Raw genomic sequence first — 20,961 nt, 5'->3', positions numbered from 1 at the left:
CTGGTAAAAGGTCATTGGCTTGAACTGCTAACTCTATTTCTGTCTCTGAAGCCTGAACGATGGATACTGAGAGAATCCCCTGGAGTAAATCATCTGTCTTTTAGTGCTTTGAGCTGAAGGATTCGAAAGCTTTTCTAAGAGCCTATAATATAATTTGGTGACACAAGGAACTTCAGATGCTGGTTTAGGAAAAAAAAGGCACAAAGTGATGGTGTAACTCAGTGGGTCAGATGGCATCATGTCCTCTGACCCAATATAAACAGGTGCCATGGCAGAATATCCTTGAAGTGGCTGGAGGTTTGCCTACGTTATGGAGGTGCTGCAATAAGAACTTCCTTGATGTATTTTGGTGCCTGGCCATATTATAGAGATGCCGGGTGAACATTTCCTTGAGGACTTGGAGGGCCGAAAAGGCCTGTTTCCGGCTGTATATATATGATATGATGATATGAAATGAAGCACAGACTTGACCTGTGAGATCATGCATGTAGCCCAGACCATCACGCAAACCAACCCCCCTTGCATTGACTCCATCTACGCCTCACGCTGCCTCTGCAAGGTCCCCAGCACAATCAAGGGCCAGTCTCACCCCAGTCACTCCTTCTATTAATTTAGTTTAGTGATACAGCGCGGAAACAGGCCCTTCGGCCCACCGGGTCGGCGCCGACCAGCGATCCCCACACATTAACACTATCCTACACCCACTAGGGACAATTTTTACATTTATACCAAGACAATTAACCTACAAACCTGTAAGTCTTTGGAGTGTGGGAGGAAACCGAAGATCTCGGAGAAAACCCGCGCAGGCCATGGGGAGAACGTACAAACTCCGTACGAACAGCAACAATAGTCGGGATCGAACCCGGGTCTCCGGCGCTGCATTCGCTGTAAGGCAGCAACTCTACCGCTGCGCCACCATGACCACCCTATGCATGTTCTCCCCTCTCCCAACATGCAAGATCTACAAAAGTTTGAAAAAGCAAACCTCCAAGTTCAGGGATGGTTTCTTCTCAGCGGCCAGGTGCTTGCTGTGTTACGGAGGTGCTGCAATGAGAATTTTCTTGAAGTATTTTGGTGTGTGGCCATGTTGCACAGATGCTGGCTCCTCCGTGGATTGTCACCTTGTCGTGGTGGAGAAGCTTGTGTGGTCCTGAGAGCGATGCCGTCTGGAGCTACGCTCCTGGTAGGGTCACCCATGGCGGTAAGGTCGAGGGGGAGGTCCCTGACAAAGAGCAATCCAACCAAGACCTCAACGGTGGAACAGGCGGAGGATGACGGCTGACTCCAGTGGAGCGTCACAACGGCTGGGAAGGTAGATGGATGAAGGCTGCAGCAGAAAAGGGTCCCCGGTCGTCTTGGTCTCCATGCCACTGGATCCTGACTCAGATCTGTCAAGGACCGTGTGGTGGCTGTCTGTGCACCCGTCTCCCCACGTTAAACAAAGTCACGCACGGGCGTCCTCCCAAGAGGACAGTCATAGTCGCTTCGAGTGATCGCCGATGATGAGGGATGCTGGATGAACATCTCCTTGAGGAGAGGAAGCACTGACTTGACCAGTGAGATCATGTGAAGCAGGGGCCACCTGATTGTAGATCCTCACAGAGAGTTGTTGCTGACTTTGCAGCTGTTGAATCTGTGCACTGTGTGGACGTTTTGGTGCATTGCATGTATTGAGCACTTGCTTCTGTTTTACAACAGTGCAAATGGCCTGATGGTGTTTCCAGCACATTTGGAAGGACTATGGCTTGAGCACCAAAGGATTGCTTCTGTGTTTCAGTTGGTGTTTCAATTGGGATGGCGCTTATTGAGAGCCTGGGCCCAGGAAGAAAGGGCCTTCCGTTCTCTCTATGTTGATGTGCAGTGAATACAAAATACGTACAATCATCCTAGAAGGATGGACTCCACCCAGAAGTCTGCTTCTAATCAACACTTCTTCAATTGCTGCCTTCTCTGTGAGAGTGTGGATTCCCTCAAGTTCCAGATCTTCTGATTTGCTTACCAAGTTTACTTTAGGAAAAACCTTTTCTTTAGGGCGTCACAGTGGCACAGCGGTAGAGTTGCTGCCTTACAGCGCCAAAGACCTGGCTTTGATCCTGACCTCGGGTGCTGTCTGTGTGGAGTTTGTACGTTCTCTCTGTGACCGTGTGGGTTTTCTTCAGGTGCTCTGTTTCCTCCCACACTACAAAGATGTGTAGGTTTGTAGGGTTAATTGACTTTGGTAAATATAGTATTTGTCCCTAGTGTGTCCGGCGCGGCCTGGAACGTGGCAACTTCAACAGCCTGACCGCGGGAGAAGACGGCAGGGGAAGAGAAAAGACATTCTGGCCTTCCATCACAGTGAGGAGGTGACTGGAGGAGACTCACTGTGATGGATGTTTCTTTTTTTTTTTTGTGTGTGTTGGTTTGTGGTTGTGTGTGTAACTGCTTATTTTATTGCTCTTACTGTTGGACTTTGGGTGACGAAATCTCGTCCAAAAGACTTGTTTTTTTTGGATGCCAATAAAGGTTATTCTGATTCTGATTGTGCTAGTGTACAAGGTGATCGATGATCGATGTGGACTCGGTGGATCAAAAGGCCTATTTCTACTCTGTATATCTAAACTAAATGCTCAGAGGCCTCAGAGAAGGTGCAGAAAAGATTTATTAGAATTATTCCAGGGTGGAAGGACTTATTCATGTAGTTAGATTGGAAAAAGTTGGGTTTTTCTCCTTGGAACAGAGGAGGTAGGAAGGAGATCCAACCAAGGTATTTAAAGTTATGAAGAGTCAAGGGAGAGCGGATTAGGAGAAAACAGAAGGATCAAAAACCAGAGGACACAGAATGAATGCAATCGGCAAAGGAACCATAAAAGATATGAGATTAAACGTTTTTGATGCAATCAGCAGTTAGATATGGAAGGAAGTAACTCAGCGGGTCAAGCAGCATCCCCAGAGAACATGGGATTGGTGACATTTTGTGTCAGGACCCCTCGTCAGGCTAGTCTGAATAAGATTCTTAAACTGAAACATCACCTATCCATGCTCTCCAGGGATGCTGCCTGACCTGCTGAGTTAACTCCAGTATTTAGTGTCTTTCAAGCATCTGCAGTTCCATGTTTCCTAGGATATGGAAGACACTGGGAGGGGGTGTAGGGGAGCTGATGCATTTCTGGATTTCAAAAATGGACAATTCTTGCTATTGATGGCGTGCAGCGTAGATTTACTAGGTTAATTCCCGGAATGGCGGGACTGTCGTATGTTGAAAGACGGGAGCGACTAGGCTTGTATACACTGGAATTTAGAAGGATGAGAGGAGATCTTATCGAAACGTATAAGATTATTAAGGGGTTGGACACGTTAGAGGCAGGAAACATGTTCCCAATGTTGGGGGAGTCCAGAACAAGGGGCCACAGTTTGAGAATAAGGAGTAGGCCATTTAGAACTGAGGAAAAACTTTTTCAGTCAGAGAGTTGTAAATCTGTGGAATTCTCTGCCTCAGAAGGCAGTGGAGGCCAATTCTCTGAATGCATTCAAGAGAGAGCTAGATAGAGCTCTTAAGGATAGCGGAGTCAGGGGGTATGGGGAGAAGGCAGGAACGGGGTACTGATTGAGAATGATCAGCCACATTGAATGGCGGTGCTGGCTCGAAGGCCTGAATGGCCTCCTCCTGCACCTATTGTCTATTGTCTATTGACAAGATTTGAAAAGAGAAAAAAAAATTGCAGAGTTGCGAGGCGAGTGTGGGGGGTTGGACAAGCGCAGATCCTCCACGGGTCAATGGGCTGAATGACCATAAGACCATCGGTTAGGAAAGGTTTTGAGGGATATGGGGCAAACACGGATAGATGGGGCTAGCTTAAGTTGGGCATCTTGGTCTGCATGAGTCAACAAGTTGAGGGATGGCCCTGTTAACGTGCTCGATGACCTTAACCCATGTTATTACCGTTCCACGACTGTCGACCTATTGTTGCAGGACTGCGGCTTTGGAGTTGGGGCTGATGCTGAGTGCGTGCCCTGCAGACCCAACAGGTACAAGGATGCTTGGGGGCCACAGAAATGCAAGCGGTGTCTCGCTTGCCCCCTGGTGAACCGGTTTCTGGAAATGAATTGCACCGTGTCTCGCAATGCCGTGTGCGGGAAATGCTTGCCAGGGTAAGTGTGGGCACAGAGGCCATCTAGCACACCATTCCTTGAACTTCATGTTGCCTGGGTCACTAACGTTGGCCAAAACAGTTGTCAAAAGTAGATGGTAAGAGTTCAAGACCAGCATGTTCCAGTAAGGGTTTCTCATGCTTGGGGCTTCATCAATTCTTATGCAAACCAACACTGACCTGCTCCAGATTATTCATCTGGCCAACCTGAACTCACCATCTACCATGTGCTTCTCCGTGATGAATAGAGATAAGGAAGTATCCATTTTGGACCTTGTCCACACTAACTCCACACATAGATTATTCATTTGGTGTCTAAGGAGACCTAGTCATTTCCCTGGTTACCCTCTTGTTCCTGATTTTCCTTAATCTTACCTACTAAGGACATTTTGAGTCTCCTCTTTGCCCTTAAATTCTTTAAGTTCTCTATTACACTCTGCTTTCCGCAAAAGATTCCCAGAATCCTCGTTGGCTTTGTGTGCCGTGCAATTATATTTTCTTCCTGAGAACCTTCAACATCCATTATCGTTCAAGGTTTTCTGACCCTACCAGCTTTGCCTTCCACCCTTACTCAAACATGTATGATGGTAGATGTGGAGATGTTTCCATGAACAACGGGTCATTGCTACGAACTAAGCAGCCGGTCATTTAAAACTGAGGTGCAGGGAAGTTTTCTCTCCCTGAAATATTCTGTCCTGGAGAGTGGCAGAGGCTGGATCATTAGATATATTTGAGGTGGAAATAGATAGACATTTAAAGGATTGAGGAATTGTGAAAATGTAACTGAAGATGAGTTGAGGCCAGCATAGATTGAGGCCTTAGAGATGCAGCGTGGAAACAGGCCTTTCGGCCCACTGAACCCGTGCTGACCCTATGCGCTAGCGCTATCCTACACACGAGGGACAATTTACAACGTTACCAAAGCCAGTTAACCTACAAACCTGTATGCCTTTGGATTGTGGGAGGTAACCGGAACACCTGGAGAAAACTCACGTGGTCACAGGGAGAACGTTCAAACTCCGTACAGACAGCACCCATAGTCAGGATTGAACCTGGGTCTCTGGCGCTGTAAGACAGCAAATCTAGAGGTGTGCCGCCATATTAAAGGGCAGGACGGGCTTGAAGGGCAAGAGTGGCCCAGTCCTGCTCCTATATACTGATGCCCTTGTGTTTTCCCTGAAGTGTAGGAGGCTGAGGGCTGACCTGGCAGAGGTAAACAACATCATAATAGTCATAGAGTGGGTAGATAATCAGAATTTTTTCTCATGCTTGTGATATCAAAAACAAGAGGGGGTAGGTGTAATGTAAGAGAAACAAGTTTTAAAGGGGATGCGAGGAGATTAATTTCAACATAGATGAATTGATAACTGGATCTTACTACAGGAAGGGGCAGTGGGGTCAGATACAATCACTACATTTAAGAGGTGTTTACATACCATCTGAGTGGGCAATGTATAGAAGGATAAGGACAAAAGGGATTACTGAAGATTAGAGCACATGGTATTGGGAGTAGGATATTGACATTGATAGAAAACTAGTTGACAGACAGGAAGCAAAGAGGAGGAATTAATGGGTCCTTTTCAGAATGGCAGGCAGTGATCAGTGGGGTGCCGCAAGGCTCGGTGCTGGGACCCCAGGTATTTACAATATATATTAACGATTTAGACAAGGGAATTAAATGTGACATCTCCAAGTTTGTGGATGACACAAAGCTGGGTGGCAGTGTGAGCTGCGAGGAGGATGCTATGAGGCTGCAGGGTGATTTGGATAGGTTGGGTGAGTGGGCAGATGCACGGCAGATGCAGTATAATGTGGATAAATGTGAGGTTGTCCACTTTGGTGGCTAGAACAGGAAGACAGATTATTATCTGAATGGTGTCAGATTAGGAAAAGGGGAGGTGCGACGAAACCTGGGTGTGCTTATACATCAGTCACTGAAAGTAAGCATGCAGGTACAGCAGGCAGTGAAGAAAGCTAATGGCATGTTGGCCTTCATTGTGAGAGGATTGGCGTTTAGCAGCAAGCAGATCTACTGCAGTTGTACAGGGCCCTGGTGAGACCGCACCTGGAGTATTGTGTGCAATTTTGGTCTCCTAATTTGAGGAAGGATATTATTGCTATTGTGGAAGTACAGTGTAGGTTCACCAGGTTAATTCCCGGGATGGCGGGACTGACATATGATGAAAGAATGGGTTGACTGGGCTTGTATTCACTGGAAATTAGGAGGAGAGAAGATCTTATAGAAACACATAAAATTCTTAAAGAATTGGACAGGCTAGATGCAGGAAAAATGTTCCCGATATTGGGGGAGTCCAGAACCAGGGGTCACGGTTTAAGAATAAGGGGTAGGCCATTTAGGACTGAGATGAGGAAAAACCTTTTCACCCAGAGAGTTGTGAATCTGTGGAATTCTCTGCTGCAGAAGGCAGCGGAGGCCAATTCACTGGATGTTTTCAAGAGGGAGTTAGATTTAGCTCTTACGGCTAAAGGAATCAAGGGATATGGGGATAAAGCGAGAACGGGGTACTGATTTTGGAAGATCATCCATGATCATATTGAATGGTGGTGCTGGCTCGAAGGGGCCAACTGCCTACTCCTGCGCCAATTTTTCTATGTTTCTATGTCTTTTTTCTTGCAGATTCTACAGGAAGACCCGACTTGGAGGAATACTGGACATGGAGTGTATTCCCTGCAGTGATCCAGTGGGTCCCAATCAACCCCAGTGTAAGTGCCCACTCCTCCCCACATTCTATACAGAGTTGAGAATGTGCACAGTCCTTAGTGTTAAGTTTAGTTTTGTTTTGTGATATAGCATGGAAACAGGCCCTGGGTCCATGTCACCAAAGTTTTGTTTAGTTCAGTTTAGTTTAGAGATGCAGCGCGGAAGCAGGCCCTTATCATATATATACAGCCGGAAACAGGCCTTTTCGGCCCTCCAAGTCCGTGCCGCCCAGTGATCCCCGTACATTAACACTATCCTACACCCACTAGGGACAATTTTTACATTTACCCAGCCAATTAACCTACATACCTGTACGTCTTTGGAGTGTGGGAGGAAACCGAAGATCTCGGAGAAAACCCACGCAGGTCACGGGGAGAACGTACAAACTCCTTACAGTGCAGCACCCGCAGTCAGGATCGAACCTGAGTCTCCGGCGCTGCATTCGCTGTAAAGCAGCAACTCTACCGCTGCTCTACCCACCAAGCTCAAACCGACCAACGATCCCCGCACACTAGGGACAATTTTGCATTTATTCCAAGCCAATTTACCTACAAACCTGTACGCACTTGGAGTGTGGGAGAAACCGAAGATCTCGGAGAAATTCCAGGCAGGTCACGGGGAGAACGTACGAACTCCGCACAGACGTAGTCAGGATTGAACCCAGGTCTCTGTCTCTGTCAGGCAGTAGCTCTACCACTGCACCACCACGCTGCCCTGGATCACCGGTTCATATTAGTTCTATGTTATTCTGCTTTCACATCCTCTCCTTTCACACTACAGACAATTTACAGTGGCCAATTAACCTACAAACCTGCACGTCTTTGGGATGTGGAGGAAACCAGAGCACCTGGGAGAAACCCATACAGTCACAAGGAGAACATGCAAACTCCACACACACAGTGCTGACAAAATCAGGCAACTCTTTGTGTGCTGGTGCCAGAAATGAATCTGCCATCAGTCACTATAATTGCTCCACCCTTTTCAACCTGTATTTCCCTTTATCCTATGTCTGAACATGGTGGACGGCTTGACTTTAAAGTATTTTTGCTGACTGGGTAGCACGCTACAAAAAAGCTTTTCACTGTGCCTTGACAATAATAAACTAGGCTAGACAGCACCCGAAGTCAGGATCGAACCAGGGTCTCTGATGTATGAAGCAGCAGCACTGCCAGCTGCGCTACTGGGCCGCACTTATAAAGGATTAAGCAAGTGGTTGGCACCTGGTATTTCCAGGAAATCTCCCATCCAGGTAATGAGCAAACCTGAGCCTGCTTAACTTCTGTTATTATGTTATGAAGCAATGCATTGTCCTTGATAGAGGCCAGAGGAGTAATTGGTTGGCAGCCCTAACAGTAGATATATCTGTGCTTTCAATTCACCTGCACATTTTGTCATCATTGCTCATTCAACAATCCCATACTAAATGAGTTGTTATCTGATCTCCAATATTTTCGTACCTTATGAGTGGCTGGTGGACCTGCTGCCTCACAGTGCCAGAGACTCGGGTTCGAGCGTGACTCGGGTGCTGTCTGTGTGGAGTTTGCACGTTCTCCCTGTTTCCACATCCGTTTCCTTCCACAACCCAAAGACGTGCGGAGTTGTAGATTAACAGACCTCTGTAAGCTGCCCCTCACATGTCGGGAGTGGATGAGAAAGTGGGATAACATAGAACTAGTGAGAGCAGGTGGTTGGCGTGGGCTCAGTGGTCTGAAGGGCTTATTTCCATGGTGTATCTTTATGCTAAACTCTTGTTTTGGAATTGGTATTTGTGTATTATTGTTAGGTGTGCTGCGATACAGTGAAAAACCTTGTGTGCTGTTCAGGCAGATATGCTGTACATGAGTCTGACCAAGTCATATACACGTAGAACTGGTAGCGCAGAGAGTGCAATATCAGACTGCAGAATTAGAGTCAAGAGTCAAGAATGTTTTATTGTCATAGGTCCCAGGTAAAACAATGAAATTCTTATTGCAGCAGCACAACAGAATATGTAATCATAGAACACTATAAGCAATATAATAATGAGAGAGAAAAAAAGTTCAGTGTGTGTATATATATACACATACTCACAAATGCATATATATAACTTTTTTTGTGTATGTGTATGTATATATATATATATATATATATATGTGTGTGTGTGTGTGTGTGTGTGTGAGTATATAATATATATACACACACACATACATACACATACGTACACACAAAAAAACATTTTTTTCTATAAAGTGCTGATAAGAAAAGGTGCAAAGTCCACAATGAGGTAGGTTGGAATATCGGGACTGCATAAATTGTCAAAGAAAGTGGAGGAAAGGAAATAAAAGGAATGAATGAGCCCCTGTGTGGCTGGCCGTGATATCATGGCGAATTCATCTTGGAACACTTGGAGACTTCAGCCGAGACTTGGCAGCCATGCCCAGTGGCATCATGTGCTGGGAGACATAGTCTGGGTCGTAGAACAGTGGAACATGGGATCTGGGTCTACAGTTGCCCCCTGCCCATCTGCCTTCTGATCTCAGTACTTATTTTCGGGGAGTGTGAAGCACAGGTCAGGTCGTAACCCTTCGGGCTGGAGCTGAAAAACCACTGTCATATGTTTCACCAATGACTATTAATAGAAAGGTATTGGCAGCAGCCTGGGAACAGGTTGTACAGTCACTCTCCCAGCCAGAGATAATATGTGACAGTGGAAGAGAAAATATATATATATATGTAAAGCAGATAATACCCAGACAGACAGCAAATATTTAAGGCTGTTATCATTGAGGATCATTTTTACCAAAATTGACGCTTGGGATCATGTTGATTCTGAACCATGTTCTCTCGGTGCAGAAATTCCAGTGCACTGTCAGGGTTGGAGTGGAAGGGCTTGACGTGATGGGATAATGACCAGTTGTGTCATGGAGAGAGGACAGTTTTGCTTGGGAAGGTGTGCAGTTTTGATTCTCCCCGCCCAGTCGTACGTTGTGTTGAGAGGGTGAGGCTGGCGTAGCACCGACTATAGATGATAAGATCAGGGGGTGGAGCAGTGGGATCGGAGGCTGCGCCTGTTGGTGGGAGGAACAAGGCCGATCTGGGGAGGCACGGTGGCGCAGAGGTAGAGTTGCTGCCCTCACCGCGCCAGAGACCCGTGCTCAATCCCGACTCCACGTGTTGTCTGTACGGCGTTTGTACGTTCTCCCCGTGACCCGCGTGGGTTTTCTCCGAGATCTTTGGTTTCCTCCCACACTCCAACGACGTACAGGTTTGTAGGTTAATTGGCTTGGTACAAATGTAAATTGTCCCTGGTGTGTGTAGGATAGTGTTAATGTGCAGGGATCACTGGTCAGTGCGGACTCGTTGGGCCGAAGGGAGATGGGAGATGCCTGGCCATGAGGCATGAGGGTACGGAGTGGGCATTGGGCAGTGGTTACCCGCCTTTCAATGGCTCTTTATTATTACATGTACAGATAGATCTACAGTGATTTTTTTTTTTTTTGCGTACAGTATTGCCATTCCTAAGCACATCCCCGATTAATACAAAGTGTACACAAACACACTTTTGTACTAATGCAAGCGTTAGGGGCTTAGGAGCCATTTTCAAAGTCTAGTCCGCATGCTCGGCCTTCTGGAGCGGGGCCCGATCCAGGCGAGCCCCAGGATGCTGCAGGGCCTCCACCTACGTCCAGATTATCCAGTGAATGGCCGTCCCTCTCCTCGCCCAGCCACCTTCACACCGTATCCCTGGGGCGCCGTTCGCAGCCGACATTGAGGGCGTGGAAAGTAAGCCCCCGATCACTCTTGCTAGCCCTTGATCTTGCGCCTGCTGTTGCTGGCTCCCTCCATCCTCCTCTCCGGTTCTCTGGTCCTTGGGGACGAGCAGGGGCTGGTCATTCCCTTCCACCAGCGCAGTCCACCGGTCCTTCTGTCCGAGCCTATCAATCCAGCATGGTCCAAGTGAACCCGGAGTGTGACATGGAGAATGGATGGTGGCCTGGACCTCGCTGGCCGTGAACTGTCCAGTTTACACTCGTCTCACCTCTCCCAGATGCCTCGGCAAACCATCCTCCTGCACTATTTCATTTTCCCCATTCCTTCTGCCTCTGTTCCCTCTACAACGTGATGCTGAGACTAGCCCAGAGATGTCTACCTATTGAGGTTCTTATCTCCTAACTGCTGATGGTTCAGCTTGCAGGATTGCATCCCACCTTTCTCCTGCATGGTTGGTACCACCATGTATCATGACCATGGGCATTTAACCTTCCCTTCCACAATGTCCAGCAACTGCAACATGCCGTTCTTTCCTCAGTGCCAGAAAGTGAACACGCTGTCCCAGAGGCAGGGCTGGAGCTGGAGAAGCACTTAAATGGTTCCCTTTAGGCTGGAGTCTCCTTTCACTGTGACACTCCCACTCCTCTTCATCCCCACCCGTGGTGCTACAGACTTGGCTCCTGGTCCACTCTCCTCAGAGGCCATCTCCCTCAATAAGGCCGAGAACAGAATATCTATTTGAGAGGGGGAATGTGCTATGGTCCTTTATTTGTCACTTGTACTGAGGTAGAGTGAAATTCATTTTTGCACACAGTTCAGTACAAGAAACAATATACCTATAAGCACTCAGATACATTTTCGATAAGCATCCCAACTACAGTACATGTGTGTGGCAGTAGTACACTGAGACAGTGTACAGAGTCACTAGTTTGGCGCCATTTTCAAGTCCCAGTTGTTGTAACTGCAGGGTTCTTGGTGTGACCATGAAGGCCCGTAGTCCTGTCTGTGCGTAGTCGTTGGTGTCCTCCGCTACTCCATGGGATGTCCTACACTCTCTGCTGATGTCTGCTCTGCCCTGCGGTCTCCTGTTCCAGGTCATGAGTGATGGGAGTAGAATTAGGCCATTCGGCCCATCAAGTCTACTCCGCCAATCTATCTTGTCTGATCTATCTCTCCCATCTAACCCCATTCTCCTGCCTTCTCCCCATTACCTCTGACACCCGTACTGATCAAGGAGCAGGTGGGAGAGGCTCCCTTTCTCCCTGGACAGTCTCAACTACCTCTCCAGAGGTGACATCCTTGAAGACCTCCGCAGCACCGATGCCTTTGATCATTGACTCCAGCTCTAGAGCACAGACTCTGTAACTGCAGCCGAAAGCTTCCTGCATTCATGTTGACCCTGGACATTAGTAGCATCCCAGGCTTACTGTGTTGCACAGAGAGAATTCAGGACTGTGCCTTTCACAGTAACTTCCCTTTCACCTCTTCCTTTTCTCTAAATTAAAGTGTACTCTTTACACTCTGGCAGTACTTCCATCAATCAAATAGTATAAGAAAATAACTGCAGATGCTGGTACGAATCGAAGGTATTTATTCACAAAATGCTGGAGTAACTCAGCAGGTCAGGCAGCATCTCGGGAGAGAAGGATTGGGTGATGTTTCATGTCGAGACCCTTCTTCAGATCAATCAAACATCTTTTAACTATCAAGCCTTTGTAATGTTAGAGATACTTATCTGATGCTGTTTACCAACCAAGCTGCCTGCCTTTCTACTTATAATTATTTGCAGCCTGGCACCCTCCCTGGATCTCCACTTGCAGACACGGGCAAGGTTTTAGTTGAATTTAAAGATAGACAATAGACAATAAGTGCAGGAGGAGGCCATTCGGTCCTTCGAGCCAGCACCACCATTCACCGTGATCATGGCTGATTATCCACAAATCAGTACCTCGTTCCTGCCTTCTCCCCATACCCCCTGACTCCGCTATCATTAAGAGCTCTATCTAACTCTCTCTTGAATGCATCCAGGGAATTTGCCTCCACTGCCTTCTGAGGCAGAGAATTCCACAGCTTCACAACTCTCTGAGTGAAAAAGTTTTTCCTCATCTCCGTTCTAAATGGCCGACCCCTTATTCTTAAACTGTGGCTCCTGGTTCTGGACTCCCCCAACATCGGGAATGTGTTTCCTGCCTCTAGCGTGTCCAATCCATTAATAATCTTATGTTTCAATAAGATCCCCTTTCATCCTTCTAAATTCCAGTGTATACAAGCCCAGTCGCTCCAGTCTTTCAACATACGACAGTCCCGCCATCCCGGGAATTAACCTCGTGAACCTGCGCTGCACTCCCTCAATGGACACAACATGGAAACAGGCCCTTCAGCCCACCGAGTCCACACCGCCCATTGGTCACCCATTCACACCAGCTCTATTAGTCCAATTTCTCATCCACTCCCTGCACACCAGAAGCAATTTACAGAAGCAAATTAACCTACAAACCCGCCTGTCCTTGGGATGTGAGGGGGAAACCGGAGCACCCGGACGAAAACCACATGGTCACAGGGAGCAGGTGTAAACTCCTCACAGACAGCACCCGAGGTCAGGATCGAACCTGGATCTCTGTCGCTGTGAGACAGTGGCTCTGGCAGCTGTGCCATCTGTGTTGCTCGTCTGATGTGCAGATTCTTTGAACACTCCCTGTGCTTTATCATCCCACCACCATCTTCCTCACTTCCCATCTCCCACACTCGGTGCAAAGTTACAGCGAGCTGCTGTCTCCACTGTTTTTAAATGCTTGTAAATGTAAATTGGTTATTATTGTCCGGTTGACCAACTTCCCTCACTAGACTCCCGTCTCCAGCGGACCCTCACTAGAACTTTTCATCTCCAACTGCCGGCGTGACATTAACCGCCTCAAATTCTCCACTCCCCTGATTCACTCTAACCTCTCCCCTCCTGAACATGCAGCCCTCCACTCACTCTGCAACAACCCTGACTTAGTCATCAAACCCGCTGACAAGGGAGGTGCTGTGGTAGTCTGGCGTGCTGACATCTCCACCTATATCCTTCCTTTGTCCCGCCCCCCTGACATCAGTCTGAAGAAGGGTCTCGACCCGAAACGTCGCCCATTCCTTCTCTCCCGAGATGCTGCCTGACCCGCTGAGTTACTCCAGCATTTTGTGAATAAATACCTTCGATTTGTACCAGCATCTGCAGTTATTTTCTTACAATACAATGTAAAACATTTAGGGCCTCTGGTCTGAATTTTCCATGTAGCACGATAGGAAAATGTCAGCGCACGGAAAATGGGAAATTTGTTGTTTTCAATCACTCGACCACAAGAAAAAAAAATGCATTGTGCGAACGAATTCTTAACCAATAGCAATTCATGCCTTGGCATATCATATCATATCATATCATATATATACAGCCGGAAACAGGCCTTTTCGGCCCTCCAAGTCCGCGCCGCCCAGTGATCCCCGCACATTAACACTATCCTACACCCACTAGGGACAATTTTTTACATTTACCCAGCCAATTAACCTACATTCCTGTACGTCTTTGGAGTGTGGGAGGAAACCGAAGATCTCGGAGAAAACCCACGCAGGTCACGGGGAGAACGTACAAACTCCTTACAGTGCAGCACCCGTAGTCAGGATCGAACCTGAGTCTCCGGCGCTGCATTCGCTGTAAAGCAGCAACTCTACCGCTGCGCTACCGTGCGCATTGGCCAGTGAGCCTCTGTAACCATGAAAGACTAAAATAATCCGCTTCCCTGCGTTTATGATACGAAGCCCATCAAGTGGTACTTGCAGGTGTATCTTAACTGCGAAGAGAGACTCTGCCTCCAAGTCCCCATTAATCCTTGAACAAAAATGTGTTCTTTCTAATCCTTTAAGGAGAAAGAATGGTGTCAAAACTTGAGTGAGATTATAGAAAGCACAATGCATTAGATTCACTATTAGCAGGTCTGTCGAGGATGATTTGTGGTGTGTTGTGCTGGCCCCACCTGTAAATGATGATCAAATCATAATAAAGGTTAGTTCACTGCATAATCATGCACTGTGTTCTACCTTGCTGCTGTTTACTGAAGCATACCAGTTCCTAACGAAAACAGAAAACACTTCGGACTTGTAGCTTCTGTGGGTTTGGTTTTTTCTTTTTGCTTTTCGCTCCAGAACTTGGTTGTGTGACTCAGACTGTCAGGAAGAATATTCATGTGACCTCGCGTATGTTTACATGATGTTTCCAGGATGAAAATGTGTGCATAGTGAGAGCTCTGCTGTTCTTGGACTATAGTATCAATTACAGTTCTTTTTACATGTTGCCAGCTGTAGTTCATTTGCTCTCGCATTCGCTCAAGGTTCTGGCTTTGAGATTTGAGCATAAAGATTCCAGGTTCACACTCGGGGAATGCTGCATAAGATCATAAGTGATAGGAGCGGAATTAGGCCATTCGGCCCGTCAAGTCTACTCCGCCATTCAATCACGGCTGATCTGTCTCCCCCCCTCCTAACCCCATTCTCCTGCCTTCTCCCCATAACCTCTGACATCCGCACTAATCAAGAACCTATCGATCTCTGCCTTAAATATATCCACTGCCTTGGCCTCCACAGCCTTCTGTGGCAAAGAATTCCACAAGTAAGGTAGGACATCTTTATGGTGGGTGGGGGAGGTTAGCTGATAAACTGATTCCTTGTCAGTTCTCTCTGGTAAAAGTAAAGTAGCCTAGTGTTATTTCTAAGAACGAATGTTGTTGTCTAAGTGTTGAGGCCAATATTTAACTCCTCAATCGGGAGTTAAGGGCCGCCCAGTGGCGCAGTGGTAGTGATGCTACCTACAGCGCCAGAGACCTGGTTTCAACCCTGATTACGGGTGCTGTCAGTCAGCATGGAGTTTGTATGTTCTCCTGGTGTATACATAGGTTTTCTTTGGGTTCTCTGATTTCCTCCCACACTCCAGAGATGTGGAGGTTTCACAGGTTAATTGGCCTCGAAAATCACCCCTCGTGTGTAGGAAGCGGAAGTGGGATAACATAGAACTTGTGCGAGGGTGATCGATGGTTAGCGTGTAAATTGGCCGTAGTGTAGGGTCGAGCTAGTGTATGGGGATCGTTGGTCGGCGCAGACTCGCAGGGGGAAATGGTTCCTGTTTCTCTGAACTAATCTAATAAAACTAAACTAAACACTGTCATTTCTGTGCCTCATAATTCAGTTGCAAAAGCTCCAGTCTTGTGAACTTCACCCATGTACCACTCGACATCCTAAAACGGTCCAGTTTGTTAGGAGTACACCCATGAGCAAGGTAGTGACGAGCTGGTGAACTGCTCGCTAGCTGTGCTGAGATGGATCTCCACCCAGGAATAAAATGCCTGCAGTGGATATTCCTTTCTCCGTCTTACAATTTCCTCTTATTCTGTTTGCTTCACAGGTATCTCCAGAAGTAATATGGTGCATGTTTTGAGCTCTGACACTCCTGCAGTCGGCACTGCACTTGTAGCCGTGATGTGCAGTGCCTTGACAACAATCCTATTGGCCGTCTTTCTTCTCTGCTTCATCTACTGCAGACGGCTGATTGCGGAAAAGCAGAGCAATGGTAACGCAGGATAGTTTGCTTGTGCTGCTAGTTATCTGATCTGGCATTAGCTGCTTGCATCTTGCTGCTGCATCCATCTCGGGAACAGTAGTGTATGCCACCAGCCTGCCCCACCACTCAATATCATCACGGCCGATCTACGCTGACCTCCACTCCTCTTCCCTGCCTGTCCTAGCCGCCCTCAATTCCTCAATCTTTTATCTATCTCCGCCACGTATATGTCTGCTCTCCACCCCCACAAGTCACAAAAAATTCCAGAGGTTTACCTCCCGCTGAGAGAACAAATTTCTCCGCGTCCCAGTTTCACATCTGATGGGTTCCCTCATTGCAGAGTGGGCTCTCTGCTGATGTCCATTTATAATGTACGCCTCCCTCAGACAGAGAAGCAGCCAATCCTTCTTCCCACCATCTACAATGTAGAGTCTGTTCAAAGCCAGCCCCACACTACTCATTGTTTGTACATTTAATCTTGCTTTCGGCGACCTCGAATGTTATATGGGCAGGGCAGCCTCTACATTTCAAAGATGTCTTATTACAAGTAAAGCAATAGGACTGTCAGGTGTGGCGTAGGCATTTTATATATGGGGTTGTCTTTTCTCCTTTAAAAAACATTGAACCTCTTCACTTAAGCTTCTTAAAGTCACTGCAAAAGTAATAAAATAAAAAACTTTCCCTTTCAGTTTGTGCATATTAGAGTTTCCATTGGATGCATCTTAGCAATGTCCCTCCTGAAACAGATTTCATTCATTCTGACTTCTCCTTCTAGGACTCCAGGGGCCTCCAGTGAACGAGAGAGTCAGAGTGGACTCTTCATCTTCAGAGGGGCAGATGGGTGACACAAGCACAGAAGCTTTGATGAAGTGCAGCCGGAATATCAACGTTGTGAATAATTCAGCACAGCCTTCAGGTAAGAGGGACTTGAATGGAAAAACATGACTGCAATGGTACAAGAAAGTGACCTACACCACCTTAAGGGGGTGGGAAAGAGAGGAACAATAAATGCGGGTTTTTCCAACATTGCTCAAATCCACCTTGACCTGCGCCAAAATGTGAATTTTAAAATATTTTTTTAAAGCTACAAAAAGTTTAAAAGTTATGACTTTTCCAGCCTGAAATCATGGATGATGACCGTGTCCAATTTTCTGCCCCTTTCCCAGATCTCTTTATCCACAAGGTTAATCTCTGCTTTGAATAAACTCAATGACAGAGAATGAGAATTGTATTGTGGAGAATTCTAAAGCTTCACCACGACATAGGTGTAGAAATGTTTCTTCAAGCCCTGGTCATGTAACGCTGCGCCAAGGTTTTTGCCTTTCCAGCAAAGAAACAACTTCTTGGCATTTACAGTGTCAAGCCTTTTTAGAATCTTGTACGATGAAATCATTTATTGATATAAATGTATTTTTGCACAAGATGAATGGGGATTTATTCTCAATGAGGCACAATAGCATTCTGTATGGTTATTATGCTTGAGCTATCACTGGAGATGTACATATATTTCAAATAACATGCAAACAGAAGAAATAATTGAGCATTTATCCAAACTAGGTTGCATACATTTCTCAACTGCTGGCCTGCACGCAAACAGATACTGCGGTTAAACTGTGGGCGTGGTTGTCCTAATTAATAGAAAATTAGACGAATGGTCAGTTAACTCCTCTTTACTTGCTTTGCTTTAGTGTGAAAACAGGCCCATTGGCCTACCAAGTCCGCACCGACCAGTCATCTAGCACTATCCTACACACGAGGGACAATTTACAATTTTGCAGAAGCCAATTAACCTACAAACCTGCACGTCTTTGGAATGTGGGATGAAACCGGAGCACCCGGTGAAAACCCACTCGGTCACGGGGAGAACGTACAATCTCCGTACAGTCTGCGCCCATAGTCAGGATCGAACCCCGGTCGGTCTCTGGCGCTGTACGGCAGCAACACGACTGCTGCGTCACTGTGCTGCCCTTAATCTGTTCTTGAAGGAAGGAGGATTTGATTAGTACTTGAGAAATTCCCACTGTCGTCAAGTAACATCATGGGGTCTCAATATTGCTTGGAAGCTTAATTGAACGTTTCATTCTATGGCTGGCACCTCCAAACTTCCCTCAAAGCAACAGCATGGTATTAGATAGGAAAATGATGCTGGTGAGTTACCCCAGCACTTTGTGATTGGCTCAGGATTCCAGCATCTGCAATTCCACGGGTCCTTAGTAAATGGATGCTGGCCTTTATTGTAAGGACCTGGAGAATGAAACTTGAGATCTTTTGCTGTGACCGTCTTGGGCTGAGGTGAAAACAAACCCAGAGTGCTGTGTGTTGCTTTGGGTTTGTTATTCAAGGGAGGTTGCAGGTGACTTGGAGGCTCAGCAGAAGAGACTCACTGCATGATTTCTTTGAAAAGGCCAACTTTGAGGGTACGAGAGAAGGTCTCACTCATGCTGACTGGAGCAGGTTATTAGAGGGGAAAGGAACATCGGCCAATTGGGATGTTTTTAAAAGTGTACCGAAGAAAGCTCAGGATATGTACGTCCCCGTTAGAGTGAAGGGCAAAGCAGGCAAATGTAAGGAAGCTTGGCTGATGAGGGAAATTGAGGCATTGGTCAAAAACAAGAAGGATGCATGGGACAGGTATAGGCAGCTGGGATCAAGTGCATCCCTGGAGGAGTTTCGGAAAATAAGGAGTAAACTAAAAAAGGAGATCAGAAGGGCGAAAAGGGGCCAGGCGATAGCTCTGGCGGGTAGCATTAAGGACAATCCCAAAAGATTCTATAAGGACATAAGGGGGGAAAGGGTAACTAGAGAGAGAGTGGGACCTCTCAGGAATCAAAGCGGTCACCTCTGTGTGGAGCCACAGGAGATGGGCAAGGTCCCAAATGAGTATTTCTCCTCTGTATTTACCGAGGAGAAAGACAGTAGGACGGAGGAAATTGGAGCAGTCACTGGACGTTTTGAGAGCAGTCAGTGTTACTGTCAAAGAAGTATTGAAGGCACTGTCGTGTTTTAAGATAGACAAATCTCCAGGGCCTGATCAGATATATCCGAGGACATTGTGGGAAACTAGAGAGGAGATTGTGGGAGCCCTGGTTGAAATTTACGAGTCGTCCTTAAATACAGGAGAGGTGCCGGAATACTGGAGGGTTGCAAATGTTGTGCCTCTTTTCAAGAAGGGCTGCAGGGAAAATGCTGGGAACTATAGGCCGGTGAGCTTAACATCTGTAGTTGGTAAGTTACTGGAGAGTATTCTGAGGGATGGATATACAGGCATTTGGATGGGTAACGGCTGATTAGGGATAGTCAGCATGGCTTTGTACGTGGGAGGTCGTGTCTCACAAATCTGATTTTTTTGAAGACGTGACCAAAAAGGTTGATGAGGGCAGAGCTGTAGATGCTGTTTACAAGGACTTCAGTAAGGCAATCGACAAGGTTCCGCATGGTAGGTTGCTCTGGAAGGTTAGATCGCATGGGATCCAAAGAGAGATAGCTGGATGGAAGGAAGCAAAGGGTAATGGTGGAAGGTTGCTTCTCAGACTGGATACCGATGACTAGTGGTGTGCCTCAGGGTTCAGTGCTGGGCCCGTTACTGTTTGTCATCTACATCAATTTGGATGAGAATATACAGGGCAAGATTAGCAAGTTTGCTGATGATGCAAAAGTGGGTGGTTTTACAGATAGTGAAGATGGTTGTGAACGATTGCAGCAGGATCTGGATCGATTGGCCAGGTGGGCGGAGGAATAGTTGATGGAATTTAAAACAGAGAAGTGTGAGGTGGTGCATTTTGGGACATCGAACAAGGGCAGGACAGACACAGTGAATGGTAGGCCTCTGGGTAGTGTTGTAGGGCAGAGGGATCTAGGTTTACAGGTGCATGGTTCCTTGAAGGTTGAGTTGCAGGTAGATAAGGCGGTCAAAAAGGTTTTTGGCACTTTGACCTTCATCAGTCGGGATATTGAATATGGAAGTTGGGAAGCCATGTTGCAGTTGTAAAAGATGTTCTTGAGACCGCATTTAGAATATTGTCTTCAGTTCTGGGCACCATGTGGTAGGAAAGATATTGTCAAATGTGAATGGGTTCAGAAAAGATTTACGAGGATTTTGGCAGGACTAGAGGATGTGAGCTACAGGGAGAGGTTGAGTAGGCTGGGTCTCTATTCCATGGAGCGCAGGAGGATGAAGGGAGATCTTATAGAGGTGTACAAAATCACGAGAGGAATAGATCAGGTAGATGCACAGAGTCTTTTGCTCAGAATAGGGGAATCGAGGACCAAATGACATAGGTTCAAGGTGAAGGGGAAAAGATTTAATAGGAATCTGAGAGGTAACTTTTTCACATAGAGCGTGGTTGGTGTATGGAATAAGCTGCCAGAGGAGGTAGTTGAGGCTAGGACTATCCCATCTTTCAAGAAACAGTTAGACAGGTACATGGAAAGGACAGGTTTGGAGAAATATGGACCAAGCGCAGGCGTGGGACTAGGGTAGCTGGGACATTGTTGGCCGGTGTGGGGTGAGTTGGGCCTAAGGGCCTGTTTCCACACTGTATCACTCCATGACTCTCAGGGTTGTCGTCTGAGGAAAGACTAAGGAAATTAATCTAAACATAGCACAAAAAGTAAGGAAATTTGTGTTTGGTAGATTATTTCTTTGTTGTAACAATGCTTCTTGGCAATAAATCTTATACCGTTGGAAAGCCTGTTTATTTCCCTTTTAAATGGTGCCACATTTGTAAGGAACATGCATTTGTGGGATGAGCAGCAGAGCTGAGTATATGGGTTGC

General features: G+C 46.7%; 1 protein-coding gene across 1 annotated transcript in view; it reads left to right on the top strand.

Moving 5' to 3' along the window:
* eda2r (ectodysplasin A2 receptor) overlaps positions 1-20,961 on the top strand; it is a 61,809-nt gene that overhangs the window by 23,204 nt on the left and 17,644 nt on the right. The window contains exons 4-7 of the mRNA XM_078411898.1: positions 3,953-4,131; positions 6,769-6,854; positions 16,031-16,195; positions 16,962-17,102. Of these exons, the coding sequence (XP_078268024.1) occupies positions 3,953-4,131; positions 6,769-6,854; positions 16,031-16,195; positions 16,962-17,102 (571 nt within the window). The remainder of the gene's footprint in view (positions 1-3,952; positions 4,132-6,768; positions 6,855-16,030; positions 16,196-16,961; positions 17,103-20,961) is intronic.

The sequence above is a fragment of the Rhinoraja longicauda genome, chromosome 15, assembly GCF_053455715.1.
Source record: "Rhinoraja longicauda isolate Sanriku21f chromosome 15, sRhiLon1.1, whole genome shotgun sequence".
Lineage (NCBI taxonomy): Eukaryota > Metazoa > Chordata > Chondrichthyes > Rajiformes > Arhynchobatidae > Rhinoraja > Rhinoraja longicauda.
Note: the sequence above shows the minus strand (reverse complement) of the source record. Positions and strands in the feature narration are given on the sequence as shown.